Source organism: Mercenaria mercenaria, chromosome 16 (genome assembly GCF_021730395.1).
Source record: "Mercenaria mercenaria strain notata chromosome 16, MADL_Memer_1, whole genome shotgun sequence".
NCBI classification, from domain to species: Eukaryota; Metazoa; Mollusca; class Bivalvia; order Venerida; family Veneridae; genus Mercenaria; species Mercenaria mercenaria.
This window is the reverse complement of record NC_069376.1, coordinates 20,356,879-20,373,910: the sequence shown is the minus strand read 5'-3', so window position 1 is coordinate 20,373,910 and position 17,032 is coordinate 20,356,879. Positions and strand designations below refer to the sequence as shown.

At 33.3% G+C, this 17,032-nt stretch overlaps 1 protein-coding gene across 1 annotated transcript in view; it reads right to left on the bottom strand.

Moving 5' to 3' along the window:
* Positions 1–298: 298 nt before the first annotated feature.
* Positions 299–17,032, bottom strand: part of LOC123540563 (uncharacterized) — an 86,164-nt gene continuing 69,430 nt past the window's right edge. Inside the window, exons 10-16 of the mRNA XM_053525801.1 lie at positions 9,670–9,840; positions 8,894–8,952; positions 6,704–6,786; positions 5,014–5,933; positions 1,300–1,442; positions 753–887; positions 299–320 (exon numbers count right to left, since the gene is read on the bottom strand). Coding sequence (XP_053381776.1) covers positions 299–320; positions 753–887; positions 1,300–1,442; positions 5,014–5,933; positions 6,704–6,786; positions 8,894–8,952; positions 9,670–9,840 — 1,533 coding nt within the window. The remainder of the gene's footprint in view (positions 321–752; positions 888–1,299; positions 1,443–5,013; positions 5,934–6,703; positions 6,787–8,893; positions 8,953–9,669; positions 9,841–17,032) is intronic.

Genomic DNA, 17,032 nt, shown 5'->3' with positions numbered 1-17,032 from the left:
CATACTGAACTACTTCGTGGACAGTACTACATTCTATAAACAAAAACACTTCAGAGTTTTTAAGCATTTTTTCAAACACTTGAAGCACTAATAATATGCTTTGAAACACACAGTTCTGTTGTCCGTATTGGCAAATCACGTGACCCAGAATAGAAAGAACATTCCTCGTTAAGAAACAAGCACTACCATAGCCAGCTATTATGTCCATTTCAATGTTAACGTATGTAAAATTGTCCAATGTTGTTATTTTTGTTGTATTAATTGACTAGTTATATTCTGTCCATATTGCACGACGAGTCTATAAAGCTGATGCTTCCGACCTGTGAATTAAAAAAGTATGCAAATATATTTGATGCAGCAAAATATTGTGTTTCGTGTGTGTTCGGGTTTAACGTCTTTTTCAACGAATATTGTGTTTCAAATGCAAACATTTTTCTGTTCATTCGCTCTGCGGTTCACTACAAACATTCATGGTCTTGTCAAATTCTTTTTATATATATATTAACACTTTGCATATTAATGTCTTCTCATTCTAAATGAACTTGGGAATATCATACCGGAAATTCCCATCTGCACCTACAACCGGTGAAAGAATCTTATAATATGCATGCAAAAGTCTGTACCGGATCAAGTAAATTATAAAGAAAAAATAAACAACATTACATGAGTTACATTAAATTAACCTGCCGGTTTCGTTTATACTCATCAGGGCAAATAATACACTGTATTATTATTATATAAAGAAAACTTACCTGGACGCATGCGCAGTATGTGTGTAGCAGTGGATTTTCATGTCGATTTTCTGATGGAAACCTTTACCACAGTACGGACAGACAAACGCTTTAAATGAGGTGTGCGTGCGCATATGCGTGTGTAGATTGGATGCCCTGGAAAATACATAAATTATAAATATGCAGTTTTTTGGCATGAGAAGAGTCAGTTTGTTAGAGATTTATATGGAAAGTGTCAAGAGAAACATATTTGGTCACTTCCATCTGTGCTTCCTTCAGAAACAAAAACAATACCGGTATCTTATGGAAACACCCTTTCGATATCACCGGGGTATCTAAAAGCGAGATCACCGACTTTATGAAAGTTTCATAGATTATCTAATCTCAACATATTAAATGTATATTATAGTTATGACATAATGTTTCAAATATAACTAAATGGAAAAGTCGAGGATGTTCATATATCAGCTACAAACAATGCTCAGTATATGGCTGCATTTTACAATCATGACAAACAGATCAAAGTGCAAAACTTGTGTGTTTCTTTGTACGATGAGTCGATATTTACCTATTGAAGGCCTTATTGCATGTCGGACACACGTATGGTTTGACAGTTGTGTGGGTAAGTCTGTGGCGTGTCAGGTTGCCCGGCTGTCGGAATGCACGTGAACATATTTCACATTTAAACGGTTTGTCGCCTGTATGGATACGCTGGAATAGAAAAGAAAAACCCGTTAAAATTGTTACTCTGCACCCCATGTGCTTACTATGATTAAATCTCTAGATAACAAAGTAACAGGTTAGTTAGGATGGAAATCTTTAAGCCACTTTGTGAAATATGTCCGGCCTTGGTAACGAGGATAGTGGATAGACAGGGTGTCAGTATTTTTTACGTCTGTTTCTGACATTGTACACTTTGTTATTGTTGCTGCACAGGACGTTTTTGATATAATGTCGGAATTAATACATTAATAAATAACAGTGTTGATCTCCTTTGAACTATAAAATGTCTGCTAAATCCAGACGGATGAAATTCTATGGTTTAGCAGCTAATTTAAAAAAATTAGCTAAACTTATACAGCAAGAGATAATTTCTTTAATTTAATTAATCAGCAATGCTTCACGAATGTTCTTGAAGAAAACACAATGATTTCTGGTTATTTTTGTTTCGTGTTCGTGACACATCTATTATACAGAAGCTGCATCCGTAAGGCGGTACTCTTTGTTTTTAAATGTCTTAGACTTTCCATGCATAATGGGATGAACTGATATACAGGGTGTAGCAAGTGTTATATGTAATGATTTGCAAACGTTCTATGTATTTTATCCTGTAACATATTGTTGTTTTAACTTGTAAACTATTGATATATAAGTCTCTTATAATTCTGTTATAGAATGGCTATATGCATATATATTACTGATGTAATGTATTTGTATGTAGATGAGACTATAATAAACAATAAATAATATATCTATAATGTAAAATATCTCTTTGACAACGGGAGTTTGAATACAGGTTTTCAGTTGTGGTAGCAATAATGCTGTACTTTAAATCAATAGCAATCAAATTTCGTGTACATCAGCAAAGAGAATCACTCGCCAAGTGTAAACATTCAATTACAATTCAATAGAATGTTTGAAAAGCGATAAAAGTAACAGTTTCTGAACCGGTGCCACGTGCTGCTTGTATTTAGAGAAGCCCTGTCGCTCAATATTGGTCCTTGCGGTTCAATACCGGACGTTATAGTACTTTGAAATAATTTGGGTAAATATTATTCTTTCCGTTGAAATAATGTAACAACAGTGGTTCAACTTTCCATTGATGTTTGACTAAAATTATTTGACATTAGTGAACTACAACGATTTGTTTGAACAGAGCAGATTTTATTCTGCCTTTAAACAAATTCAATTATATTTCGTAATAATATTTTGGAGTTATTGGCATTTGATGAAATCATTTTGCGCGTTTCTATGGCTTTTTACTCTTACCTCACATATGTCTTCAAAAAAGTATAAACTACAACAGAACCGTGTAAAAAACGCAAATACGCAAATATCTCAGATTTCTTCCTATTTCTTTTAAATATAATCGTCATACTTTTCTCCATTTTATGTGGCAATCACCGTTATTAGTTACAAAATAAGATTAAAGAACAATATAAAAAAAACAAAAGCCGTCTCTACATAATGTAGTTTGAGTGTGTGGAAAGTTTGATTATCATAAAATATATGATGTCAAGTTTGATATACTTAATGTATACAATCACGCTGTATATGAAGTGACACTTTTTTTTCCTTTCTTTGACTATGAAAACAACAATTACATAGTAGCTTTTCATTGAATACAAAATCAAAGTCAACAAAACAATACAATCAATGTCAACTTCTGTTTCGTATTAATCTAATTGGCTAATCCGGCAAGAAAGAAAGCTGGTTTAACTCATTGCCTGCATGTGAAATTTACACTTAAAATTCCACTAAATTTAACTAGGCCTATAATATACACTGTATTTGATAATGTCGGGAATGCCTGTGAGTTTTTTTTTTCCCGCAATCTGAAATATGATACTGAAGTTGACAGAAACATTTCAGGAGAAGTTTCTGCAACAAGTGTCAAATCTTTAACAATTTACAACCAATTGCGCTATTGTATACCTTGCGAATTAGTTTTAAAAGTATTTACTGAAAGCAAAACAACATATACAACATTTTTTATCTTAAAATAGTGTCATCCATCAGTAGTTAAAAGGTCGGACAGAATTTTCTCATATTTATATTTGATCTTCTCCGAGTCTCATTCACTGTTTTGCCTTATCTTGCATCGTCATCATGGGTATAGGAGAGATCGTGTTTGTATACAAATTCTATTTTTAGAACTGATAAGACAATGATCGGGTGGGCAGAAGCCGACCGTCCATGTTTTTTGTAAACAGTGATGTTTTTCTAACGGTCTAAACTTTCTTAAAACACAAATTACATAAATAATTTTTTGATCAATGGAAAGGTTATAAAACAAGCAATTTATTGATTACTTTTAATTGTTATTTCGAAATAAAATGGATTAATTATGAACGCTTAACTTACACTGTTTTTCTAAAGGTTGTGAAAATCACTACGCCGCTTTTAAAATTATATGTCATTTAAAACGGTTATTCATTGAAAAAAGATATTTGGATACAAAAATATGAAGATTGTTAGTATTTCAAATCTTTTTGAATTTTGAAAATCCATAAATGAGCAAAAAAGTTATTAAAAATTAAAAATTCTGATTCAATACGCAAACGGTGTTAAAATCATTTGTTTTGCCAACCACCAGATAAACAGATGTTAACGCGTGACGTCACGGCGATCTCTCCTATTGTAGTCCATGTGAAAGAAGTAAAGTTATCTATCTATGTCTGTGCAGGAAGTGGTGTACGTTTAATGAAAATGAGTAATTTAACAAGATTCGTGATTACGGGTCCTGTATAACCATGCAAAAATGAAATTACTGATCTCACATCTTCTGTAAGAAAAATGAATTCTTTCTCGTGTTTCGAAATAAGAAACATTTTTAAAATTCAAATTGGGCGAGGGTATTTAATCGATTCATGTATAGACAATTTACCGTTTCAACTACATGTCTATTGAAAACTGTATATTCGTGACTTCATTTTTGAAATGATGCAAGATTCATTAAACGTTCCTCAAAACAGAATATTTCATTTTTTATTTAAGATATAAAAAAACGAAAAAAAAAAAAAAAAGAAGAAAAAAAAACAGAATAAACGTGTTGCGTTTTTCTAAAATCTGAAAGTACTGAGCATAAACCTGAGGTATTTTCCCTTTTTGTGTCTTTATTCATTCAGACAAACAATTTAAAGTAACAAATGAGAATTTTAAATTTTTAGCAAAGAATGATATTATTCATTAATGAAATGGGTTTGTATAAAGTCCGAAAGAATTGGAAAAAAAGTTATTTAACGATTTTAGCTAATATCATTTGTTCTTCCTTCGAATTAACATTAAATGTCGTATCATTTTGAATAGTGTATAGTTTGTTTAGGATTTTGCCAAATTTTCAAGTTTCCAAGTTGCCAGTAGAGCTACGTCAAAAAGTTAATATTTCAATGACTGACAAATTAACAGACACTTAAAAGTTTAGCATTTACTCAGTGAAAAAGACATTGTAGAGCAGGCAATTATTTTGCATATAAGGCGTTACTTTTGAAGCATATGATTTGCGGAACATTCTTAAAATATATCATTTACATGAAAATCTAAAGAAAATAAGTTTATTTACCTTATGAGTAACTAGAGTGTTGCTTCTAGAAAAAGCCTTCCCACACACATCGCACTTGTACTTTTTCACCGGCGGAGGTTTTTCTGGATTGTATCGCCGGTACGCTGCTCCCGGGAGGTGCATCAGTGCGGGATGGAAAAGACCTGCACCAGAAACCGGAAGTATAGCTCCAGTATGCGTCGGTTGCAGCAGACCAGTGCTGTATGGGTTCACAAAACGTGGATCTGATAAATTTGGTAAATTTAGTCTATCGGGAATAATATCAACTTTTAATTCTTTTCTTTCCGGCATTTCGTCATTTTCAGGACTAGAGTGGTCACTTTCTGGAGAGCTTATTGTTTCAGCACGTGATTTACCGGAAAGTGATTTAGATGAATCGGGTGTTGTCGGTGTTTCTCTGTCGTCTGCTCGGTGATCGTCTCCCGCCATTTTCCCAAGTGGTGTTGTTGCTGCGCAGTCTTTACTGCTGCTATTTAGAAGTTTGGTGAGATTTAAGAAATAGTTCGTGAACGGAATTCTCGGGTCTACGTAGTAAAACATGCTTTTGTCGACTGCACCTATTTCTTTCTTTGTATCATCAGTTGGTGAAGTTTTCTCTGGGTACTGGAATGGTGACGAAAGAGTACTGCTAGGAGAGGCAGATGTTTCCTTATCGGAGCCCCTGGGTAGGTAATGACTAGAGTAAAAGTGCGGAAAGAATCCGGGGTAAAATCCAGGCATCCCAGCAGACGTTGACGTCGGAAAAAATGGCGACTTGATATTTCCGGTATCTAGGTCTTGTTTTCCGATCTTACTGAACGCAGATTCAGCTGATGGTCGAAATAATGCCGCATGATTCAATGAGCCATCATCGCTGTCATCATCCTGCTGATAGTTTGGTGAACTTTTACCGTCTTGGAAGGATGTATCAGAACTGTCGTCTGCTCAAAATAAAGTGAAATCGTGTTTGACATTAGTGCTCAGATTTATTGAATAACAGCCGTCAAATTTAATATTTGTTCTTTAAGCACATGTAAATTGTAAAATATATATTCCAACAGAATTCTCAACAAATTTAAAAACGAGAGAATGCAGAAAATGAGAAAATTATTCATTATTTTACAAGATTTTAACAACAACAACAAAATAATAATAGTAATAGAAAATAAAAATAAAATAATGGTAATAATAATAATCAAGAGATTAAACAGCAAGAAGTTCTAATAATGTTTAACGTTTTAACACGAGAAAATACTGGGGCTGTAGTAAAAATTTTACGAAACAAAACAAGACAAGAAAATACAGAAAATGAGAAAAAAATATTCATTATTTTACAAGATTTTAACAAAAAAAAAATAATGAAAATGAAAAATAAAATTAATGATAATAATAATTATTATAATTAACAGACTAAACAACAAGGAGTTCTAGTAATATTTAGCGTTTTTACATGAGAAAATACTGTTTTGGAGCATTGGGACTGTAGCTCGACAGTAATGTTTTGAAAACAAAATGTTCAAAATGTTGATTCAAACCAGCATATATATGTCATAAGTTTCGACTATGATTCAATTGAATTCATGTTGCTATGTCCGTATATAACTGCCTTTCCAAAAATAATCACTTGTCAGTTTTTGTTGTGCTTTTTTTTAACAATCAAATTTTTCAAAACAACATATAAAAATGAAAATTATTTGTAAAAGTTTCTTACCTTCCATTTGCTCTTCGTGCCTTTTTCCAGTCATCAAAAATGCTTTAGGCATTTTGAGTTGGGGAATAAATTCCCAAAAGGCTCTGTAAAAATAAAGAGTTTCTGCTGAATATAAAAGTATGGAATTCGCTTGATTAGATGGCACTATATTAAAACATCCAAATCTTTTCACCGATGCGTTTCCTTGTAGGGAAAGGAGGACTTTATTTGTTTTTCCTTAATGCACTTACATACGAATATATAAATGTGCAATAAAATGGGCCTTAGTAAAACAACTGCGACATAAAACATAATTTAATAACATTTGTTAAAACAACCAATAATAAAACACTAAAACTGACCACCCGTAACTCATACCCTAATCTGACTGGATAATTGGTTAAAATGGGCGGGACTTATTCACACGTAATCTCGGCAACGTAACGAGATTACAAAAGATCAATATGATTATCGCCAATATTGTTTGCAAATGGGCGAGAACAGAATGGCGAAATTATTACATTTTCATGTAAAAAAAAATAATTTGCACCGTTAAGAGACTAAAGGCCATGAATGAAGACGCGTGTCCCTGCTGTCAGTGTAAAGAATAAAACAGGTACCATAGTTAATGCAACATTATCAAGTGGTCAAGAAATGCGGCTAATTAGGTTTAAAGTTATGATTATATTGACTGACGAACTGATGAAATATTCATCTCGTCTGATTTTCTTAGCAAAAACCTGATGTGAAACTGCCAAGAGACTGTAAGTGTGGTTTTCAACGCAGATAATAAAGTTATCTCAAACTAACTGTTTCTATAACACGGTTTGTGTATTGCTTGCACCACACTGTCGCCGGAAAAAAAAACACGTCATTTAGAATTGATGGTCGTCAAGAACTGGTTGTGTTTTTTTTTTTTCGGAGTTCTGTTTTATTTGCAGTATATTTTTGTTGTTATGCCCAAGAAAATGTTTAATTCTAAATGCAACTAAAACTAATGCATCTTAAACGTATAAAAATGAAGTCTATAATAAATTAACTTTTATTGCCTTTCTGTCAAGTGACAGCAGTATTCATATTTCGAAAGCGTTGCTGTTACAAATTGTCATTTGAAAAATCTATCATTTGTAAACTCTTAAAAGATATTGTATCTACGTAAACGACCAAAAATAAAAGAAGAAAAAAGCGCTTTCTCGCATTTTTATTTAGATAGATAAAAAAATGAAGCGGAATGGTTATAAAACCACACCTTCATATCGTACAAAGAAAATTATCTGAAACAAAAAAAAAAATTAAAAAAGTATAAATCCTAAGGAAAACGTATAGAATCCCAATACAACGGGTTTATTTAAGATATTGTATACATTTCAAAGAATTGTCCCAGATATTCCTTTGTTTGTTTCAATGAACGGAAAAAAAAGAACTGCTTATGATGTACATTTCAATGAAGAATGAAAATAAATTTGTCGTATTACATAGATTACAACCGGCTTTACTATCTAAAAAATAGAAAGTGATAAAACTGAAGCCTGTAATGTAACTATATGACACTTTTATACAACTTAAAATCCTCGATAATTTTACGTTCTGTAATTGTATATGAATATAACAGTGTATATTATTTTGATATCAGAGATAAATTTTAAAATGTTTCTATCTTTCAAGTTTTGACTTTAGTTTAGCCTAACAAAGCTATGTTAAACTATATACCGATCAAAAGCACTAACTACAGATCGATGATAAAGAATCACGAAAGTAAACTAACTATACATATGTATAATATACCATACAAATCTCTGAACTCTTGTATAAAATGTTCACACAACAACAACAATAACAACAAAAATAACAGTGATAATAATAATAATAATAATAATAATAATAATAATAATAATAACACAGCAATCATCATCCTTATCATCATCATCATCATCATCATCATAACAATAACCACCTTCCTGTCATCAGTCATTGTCATTATAATCACCATCATCATCCCTTTTTTACATAATAACAATAGTAATACTATTACAACCAATAATAAATATTAGTATCATTATATATCACTATCAATATTTTCATTGGTATCATCATCAACGTCATAGTTATTGTTTTTTATCTAAATTACTTTTGATAATAATATAAGATGTTACAGTTTAAAACATTCAAGCTCTTCATTTTATCACCTAGGCTTACAAAATAAATAAATACCTCTGTTCGTCCATCTGTTCCATCGTAAATGTACCCGTAAATCTTTCGCTCTTTTTCCTCTTTCAATCAAAATTTAAATTCGCGAATAATTACGAACTTTACCGATATGTGTGTGTATTTGCTTTAAGTTACATAACGGAATTAACCGGGCACTGTGACGTTCCGTTACGAACATTACCGATGGTTGCGGCTATCCTAATCCGGCAACATGTTACATCATGGAGATATCCGGCGATAATCCGAGGCCGCTTTGAACTCTACCGCCAGTCGCCGACTCTAATTAACTACATTTACATGTTAATCCATGTTCCAATAGAATTTAGGATAATTCAAAAAACAATTTGCCGTAATCAACTTCGGAATCGTCGTATGGTAGAATTAGTCGGCTCTGTAATATTTATTCAGACCTTGCTCATGTAGTTTATTTTTAGTTTTATTGTGTTTATCCCGAGGAACGAGACAATATGACCCAAACATGACTAATGCAAAAAACCTGTAGCTGTTATGACTTTTCATTTTTGTTATATGATTTAACAATTACTCATACGTTCTGATACCCGTATCAAGCTATTCATTCCCGTGTGACCAAAATCCAGACGCTCTTAGACTGTACTTTAAATTTTTGAACTAATTAGATTTAAAAGGAGTATTAAAAATTAATAATACTGCAGTACTGTTGTTTTGCATTAAACGTATTTCAGTCGAGTAATACAAACATCGCACGGACAGCATTCTCGCACACCAGAGGTCGAACTCGGTCCGCCATTCTCGCACACCAGAGGTCGAACTCGGTCCGCCATTCTCGCACACCAGAGGTCGAAACCGGTCTGCCATTCTCGCACACCAGAGGTCGAGTTCAGTCCATCGGGATCGGTCCATTGTTCTTGCACACCAGAGGTCGATCTCGTTCCACCGTTCTCGTACAATGTACTCGATCTACCGTTTGTCTATGGTCAATAGAACAAACACATGTGCTGGGTTTGCAACTCACTTTGCATGACCAGAACAGCAATAAAGCGATTCACAGACAGTTGGTCAAATAGCCATCATTATCCGCACGAATGGACAGCTTTCCAAGCATTATGTTTCTGAAGATGTCTTCCATGTGCCGCATGTATGGGAAATACTAGTATAGTTGCCTTTTTGATTGAAATAACAGTAAAACGAAAAACAAACTGGTTGATTAACTTTGTTTTAAATAGTTCAAAAGAGTAGTATACATATACCTTTATAATGAAAATGACGTTATAAACACTCAAATGGCTGCCTACAGGGTCAGTCATTTCCTTAAATTTCAAATTGCCAAATATCTTTTTCAATAATAGTCCAATTTCTAAAGTTCTTTCAGCGTTGCGGATGCCTAAAGTGGTTTCATATAAAAATTACATCTGGAAAGGCTTCCTTGCCTTGTAATAACACTACTGTTCGTTTTTATTTGTATTTATTGTTAGTCACAAAGAGGAAACAAGAACAAAAATAAAACAATACGGTGAAAAAAGAGTAAAACCTTATAAAGACGTGTAGAAATATCGCGGTAAGTGAATTCTTACATCTTATACTCGCTGTAGTTGTGAGACAGGAAAAATGGTCCTTCGTGTTTTCTTCAACGCGTCTCCGTTGGACCAGGAAATACTTTGCTGTCGGCAGTCACGATGTTCCAGACTAGGACAGACCTTTCATATAATTTCTCGCAAATTGCTTCCCTAAATAATCATCACACTATTCATATAAAGGGACCCTGCCATTTTATATTTCGGCTAACAATTTATTTCCATCACATTTTTGCAGGCACTTCAGCTTCCATACACTTGTTTTAGCAAAGTCTTAAAGCTATCTCGCACTTCATATATTTATCACATTATTTGTAATAGTTTAAAATGGTATTTTATATAGAAACCTTTTTGCTGGAAATAGATGAAGATACAATGCTATTATTTTCTTTATTCAAACACGAAATCAGCGCTGCGCTAATGTTCATTGGTCACTGCTTTAATTTATTTTAGGTGATTTTGTTGCTTACTGGAGTTAAGATCATAATAAATTCCTGGAAATTATCTTTGCTATGTGCTTGACGGATACACAAGGTGAAGCTTCACGTCGGGACATCCATTAACGTCATGGGGTATGACTTGCGCATTTGTCAACAGCCAGAGATTTAGACAAGTAGCATGTTTGCCAAATTATAACTACAGATCTTTTGAAGTGCCGCAAATTCTCCACCTTTCCCACGGAGAAGAAAATCGGTTCCATTTTCTCCTTTGCTAATCCTTATAGTGGCTAATTTATTAGATTAATCAAATAACAATAGGGTACAGAAATAACAAAGGGAGATAATCCGATATGATCTCGGATAATCCGTTAATCTCGTTATTTAGCAGATTGGAGGACAGTTATGTACATAATGGAAGCGAAGTAACATTACTCTTATACTGGTCAGGTGGTTCGTCTCCTAGACTGGGCATGTTTCTTGTATTCAATGTTTATGTATGGTGATTAATATGCTAGATCAGCCTGCTTAGTAATAATTAAAAATAAACAGATGGAAAATATCAGTGCTGCAGTGTGAGCAATGCTTTCTCTTGTTAAATACAGTGCTTCCTCGTGTTAAACAACATGCCGACGTAACGCTGTAACTTCTCAGTTTAGCGAGTTTGATTATTTCGTCAAAATTGCTTCATTATCTCGGTCGACGTTCGCACATGTATATTTTACATTATGCTTAGGCAGGGGTGGGGAGGTGAGGGGGGTTGAGATTGAGAGAGGCGGGTGTGTGTAAAATCTTAAATTACAAAAATATACTTTATGAATAGTCGGTAGCTACATCAAAAGAAAAAAAAAACAACAACAACATATAAACGCAGACGCGCACCTATTCTTGCACAACTTGTGTACGCCTCGATAGCCTAGTGGTAGAGCGTCCGCTTCGAGTGCGGGAGGTCGTGGGTTCGATCCCCGGCCGCGTCGTACCAAAGACGTAAAAAATGGTACCAGTGGCTCCCTAGCTTGGCGCTCAGCATTAAAAGGGCAGAAACTGGCCTCTTCTCTCATACCCTCGTGGCGATGGATTCCATCAGGAATGAGATGTCGAGAGTGATTAATATAAGTTGTAGAACTTCCTTCACAATCGACCTAAAATAAATTATGTATAAACTAACTTGTGTACGGAAGAACTAAAATCACTGTTTTACCCTTGTATAAGATCATAATGGAAATTACAAGCAAACAATGTACCATATGAAAAACCAACTGCTACTGTGAAATGGGATTTTTTTTTTTTTTTTTTTTTTTTTGAAAATGAAAACCTAAATAGGAAGAATATTTTTAGCTCACCATTCCTTTCTACCATTGATACTAATCTACGCAGTTTTCAATACTAATTTCTGATGCGTCTGTTGCCCACAAATAAATATCTATTTATCTGTAAGCCGGCCCCCAGTAACCTATGTGACTTCTGCTGCATGAATACAGAAACAATAACACATAATATGTGGAATGCCCCAAAGTACAAGCCTTTTGGAACAATATACAAAATCTATTGAATACTAAAGGAATTGACGTGAAACTGAATACCAAAGACATATGTTTTGGTGTAACACAAAACAATAAGAAAAATGATGTTCTAAACTTTATAATAATATTATGTAAATATTTTATATTTAAATCTAAGTACAGCAAAAACATTCCAATGTTTGACTGCTTTGTACAATACTTGAAAGCTAGGATAAAAATTGAAAAAGAAATCGTACTGATGCTAAACAAGTTAGATAGAAATGAAGAAAAATGGTCAAAGTTCGATGAAATGTAATAGCTGACTAAACTAAACTTTACAACCCCTAAAACTCTCATACACATATTGAGTAATTACTACTGAAACCAGGAAACGATCTTAATCTACTTTTTCGTTACTAAAAGTTATAACTCCAATGCGACATAGCTCTTTTTTTTTCTTCTCTGTTCCCTTCTCCTTCCTTTTTTCTTACCTTCCCAAAATCTTTGCATAATATTCGTATTGAATCTGACGTGATTTTGATTTTAAACATGTTAAGTTCATGTTTTGACTATATATATATATCATTAACATTGTATATGAAAATGTATGTAATATATATGTTATACAAAGGAAAATAAACGGGGTTACCCAGCTGGAGCCTAAAAAAATATCATAATGAAGTGTTAAAACTTGGTTTTGCTGTATCTTTCTGAGTACAGAAGGTATAAACATTTTGATTCCATATCTCGCATTTTTATCTCGCTGTAAATGAGATTTGAAACCAAAAAGTTTAGTCTTTTTTGCGCCATATTGTATTGTTGCGCCGTAAAACCCAAAATTAATATATTTTACATGGAGCTTTGGAGCTTGTATTAACAGTCGCTAGACAAACCCTTGTTCATACAAGCATACAAGTCTCAAGTAGAGATCAGCTAATTAGTATAACTGATTTTTTTCCAAATTCTATTATAATTCTGCATTGCTTTTACTGGTGTTATCCGATTGATAGTCTAGTATATAGCCAAATAGAAATTAATATGATTATTACTTTACCTAGCAAACGTATTCTTAAATAATAAGTCGACCAAATACGTTATAATATTACAAAGAAATATAGAATAACGAAATACATTAATTCAACAATAAAATTTATGCAATCACTAATTGGATTAAATGGGGGATTATCTCCATTTTTCTTTTAGTTCGTTACTTAATTCTTTTCTCCCCGATACATAGATCAAGTAAGAGTTGCCATGAAGAAGTGCACATGTATTAATGCGTATCCGTACACTTCTATGGGAAAGTTTCAGGAACTACTTTATGTGCCCAAAACATGTCGTGTCTTAAGTAAATTAAGAAAGATAAGTATTTAAAAAATCTAGCCGGTGTATTTTTGAAGTGGATGATAATCTCATTTAAATCTTGGATAAAGTAAAGAACGGATTAGAAACTTGTGGGAAAAGCAGTAAATTTGTATTTTACTTACACATGTATTAGCAAACAAATAGATAAGTAAATAATTAATGATTTATCACACATTATTATTTATCTAAGATCTTGTTTAGTGATTTAGTAACCGGCGCACTTTGATAGTTGAAAAAAAAATGATTAATTGGTATATCCCTGTCTCAAGTGAAGATAATAATAATTTATGGTTATTGAAAGAATAAGACTGTCTGATAAATGATTATAGCTACTATCAAGCTCGTATATGTTTTGTACCGCAGTTTAAAAGTTTGGACGAGACTCTCAAATTTATATTAGTACTTTTCTCGTAAGATATACAATAGAAATAGTCGGATCTCCTGTTTTCTCCATTTATAGCGAATTTAATTAAATTTCTTGTGAAGAATATACATGCATCTAGGTGGCATTCTTCTTGTCTTTTTAAAAATACGTATTTGATTGTATTGTATATCACACAATGATAAAAATCCATAATAAAATGAAAATAAAAATGTCAACATTTGTCAGTTGAAATGTCAAAATAGTTCATTGTAAAGAAACGCTTTTTTATACATTTTGCCATAATCTTATTTTTTATGGTACCATTATCGTTGCATCCTTTGTCACTAGATAATAGGCTATGATTGGAACCATTATTGAACTTTTTGTCGTCTACGTAACCTTTGTCAACTATATGTTATTTCTGTAAATGTACACCAATTTCTTTCAATTATTTAGACACTTTATTGCATTATCACAACACCATATGCAGCGTTCTACCAAAGTGCGAAAATCGCCGCCATTTTGACACCTAGCAAAAATCTAAATAACGCTTATTGTCACATCTTGCGAGAAGTTGAACACCAAAGTATACAAAATTGTCCTATGGGATAGGTACATCGCGTGGACAGATGTAAGAAACCACACCGCTAAACATAAAACGTTTAATCTAATTGTTTACTTATGTAATTACGAATGTTAAAGCACTGGCACGCGACATACATCGGACGGCATGCTGAGTGCGAAGACAGACGACATTTTTACAAGGAACAAAATATCTCGCGCTTAGCAGACTGGTGTTTATTGGTAAACAAATTAATACAAACAAAATTTACAGTTAATTTTACAGTTCATCACAGACTTGACAAGCAATTACAAACCAAGAATGGGAAAGATAGATTTTAAGAAAGAAATGCTTTCTTCAATGAGAAGTTCCATGCTGTATTAGTATATACTGCATAGGACTTCGCTCTTACTCAGTACTTGCCACAGATTCGACGTTGCTGACAACTGATTATCTTATCATCTTAGTTTTGAACGTGTTATAGATTTTTAAGTGTCATCTTTGTTTTTACAAAAAAAAAATCTAGACAATAATTTTTATTGTATCTTACACATAACTTAAATACTAGTACATGCATAAAATTCATGTGGTATGATGAAATGTTATTTGTCATGAAATGATTATTGAAACACTTTTGGTCTAATTTCTTTGGTAATTTTTCTTTTAATTAATATACCTTTTAGTAAATTACATATTTTGTAAAAATGGAAAAAGTAGAGAATCTGACAGTGTGATTTAAACAGATTTTAAAAGAGTGACATTTTGTCCGAAACTGGAGGACAACGGTAGCAATTCTTAATTGTTCTTGGAATAAAATGTGTGATGTTTAGGGAACTGTGCAAAATAGTAAAATGTCTGTTACACTTTTAACATGTGCACGCACCGAGGACTATGTGGGGCTTCTTCATACACCATGCATTGCTTACCAAATTCTTGGGAACGTCGTGTAGAGAGGTTGATGTGAAATACACAATTTGTTTTCACTTTCACTACCCATGGTTTATTTCGCAAGATGAACATCAAAATTCTTTTTTATCTAAAAGTTATGGTGAAAGAATTTTGTTAAAGTTTTCCTTAATTTAAACATGCTTATTTCGGTAGACTGGGTAACGTGTGGAAGGCTAGACAGGATTCCCAAATCAACTGCTAATTACTATTTACAGAAAAGTATTGTACGCCTTTCAGCATGGTGTTAAAGGGGCATTTTGGGTAAAGCTTTAATTCACCGGGAATTCGTTTTCTTCTTTATATTTTGTTTTCTAGACGAGGACCATGGAACCATAAAGACTGCCTAATAGCTTGAACGTTCCCCATGTGGAGTTGTTAAAGTTATACAAAATTTGGTGTTATTCGTTAGTAATTCCTTGGAGTAGCCTACAAACGTTTAAACTGTGCTTTAGGATGATCCATAATTGATTACTATTGTTAATCGGCACTGGAGTTTCTCTGTTAGTATTTTGATTTTACTCAAGGGGATACTTCAGCCTTTCTATGGAAAAGTTGTGAAAATATGTACCTTGCAATTACCACGGTCAATACCTGACTGACGTTTATGTAAATGAAAGTATTGCTAATTACACAATGGGCAATCAAAGCCTTTTACGATGAAGCATACCGGGCGATGATGACGATACACGGAGGTCAATTTATTAGACAATGCTTAGCGTATTCTTACATATCGGATGGGTTTTTAGATGTTTTTACGAGAGCTGCAAAAATTCTTCCCACGAACTGCTTGATGGATCTTCATCAAACTTAGTCTGTAAGTAAGGTCCTCTAACATTTTTTTCGCTTGGTTTATTAGGGACCGCTAGAGCTAAATATAAAAATACGTTTAAACGAACTGCTTTGGTCTGTAGCATCATTGTAAGGTTCATCCCAAATTTGTTCAAATGGGGCATCTGACCCCTTTTAGGGACTGCTAAAGCTAAAGATAGAAATACGTTGTTCTGGTGATTTTTTTAGCATTTTTTTTATCAGACTTTAACCACAGCATCAATATAAGGTCCTCTCCCAGATTTTTTTTAATGAGGGCCTATTTATGGGCCGCCTGAGCTAGAAACAGCAATGCCTTCAAAAGATTTTCTTATGATTTGCTTGACGGATCTTTATTTCACTTAGTCTATAGCATCATTTTAAGGTCCGCTCCCAAATTTGTTCAGATAGGGACATCTTACCCCTTTTAAGAGCCATCAGAGCTAAAAACAGAAATAACTTAACACGACTTTTTTCACATGAACTGCTTGACGGATCTTCATTGGAAATGGTATGCGGTATCATTGTGAAGTTTGCGCCCAAACTTATTCAAATGGGGACTCATGACACCTCTAGGGGCCTACTAGGGTTCACTTGAGCTAAA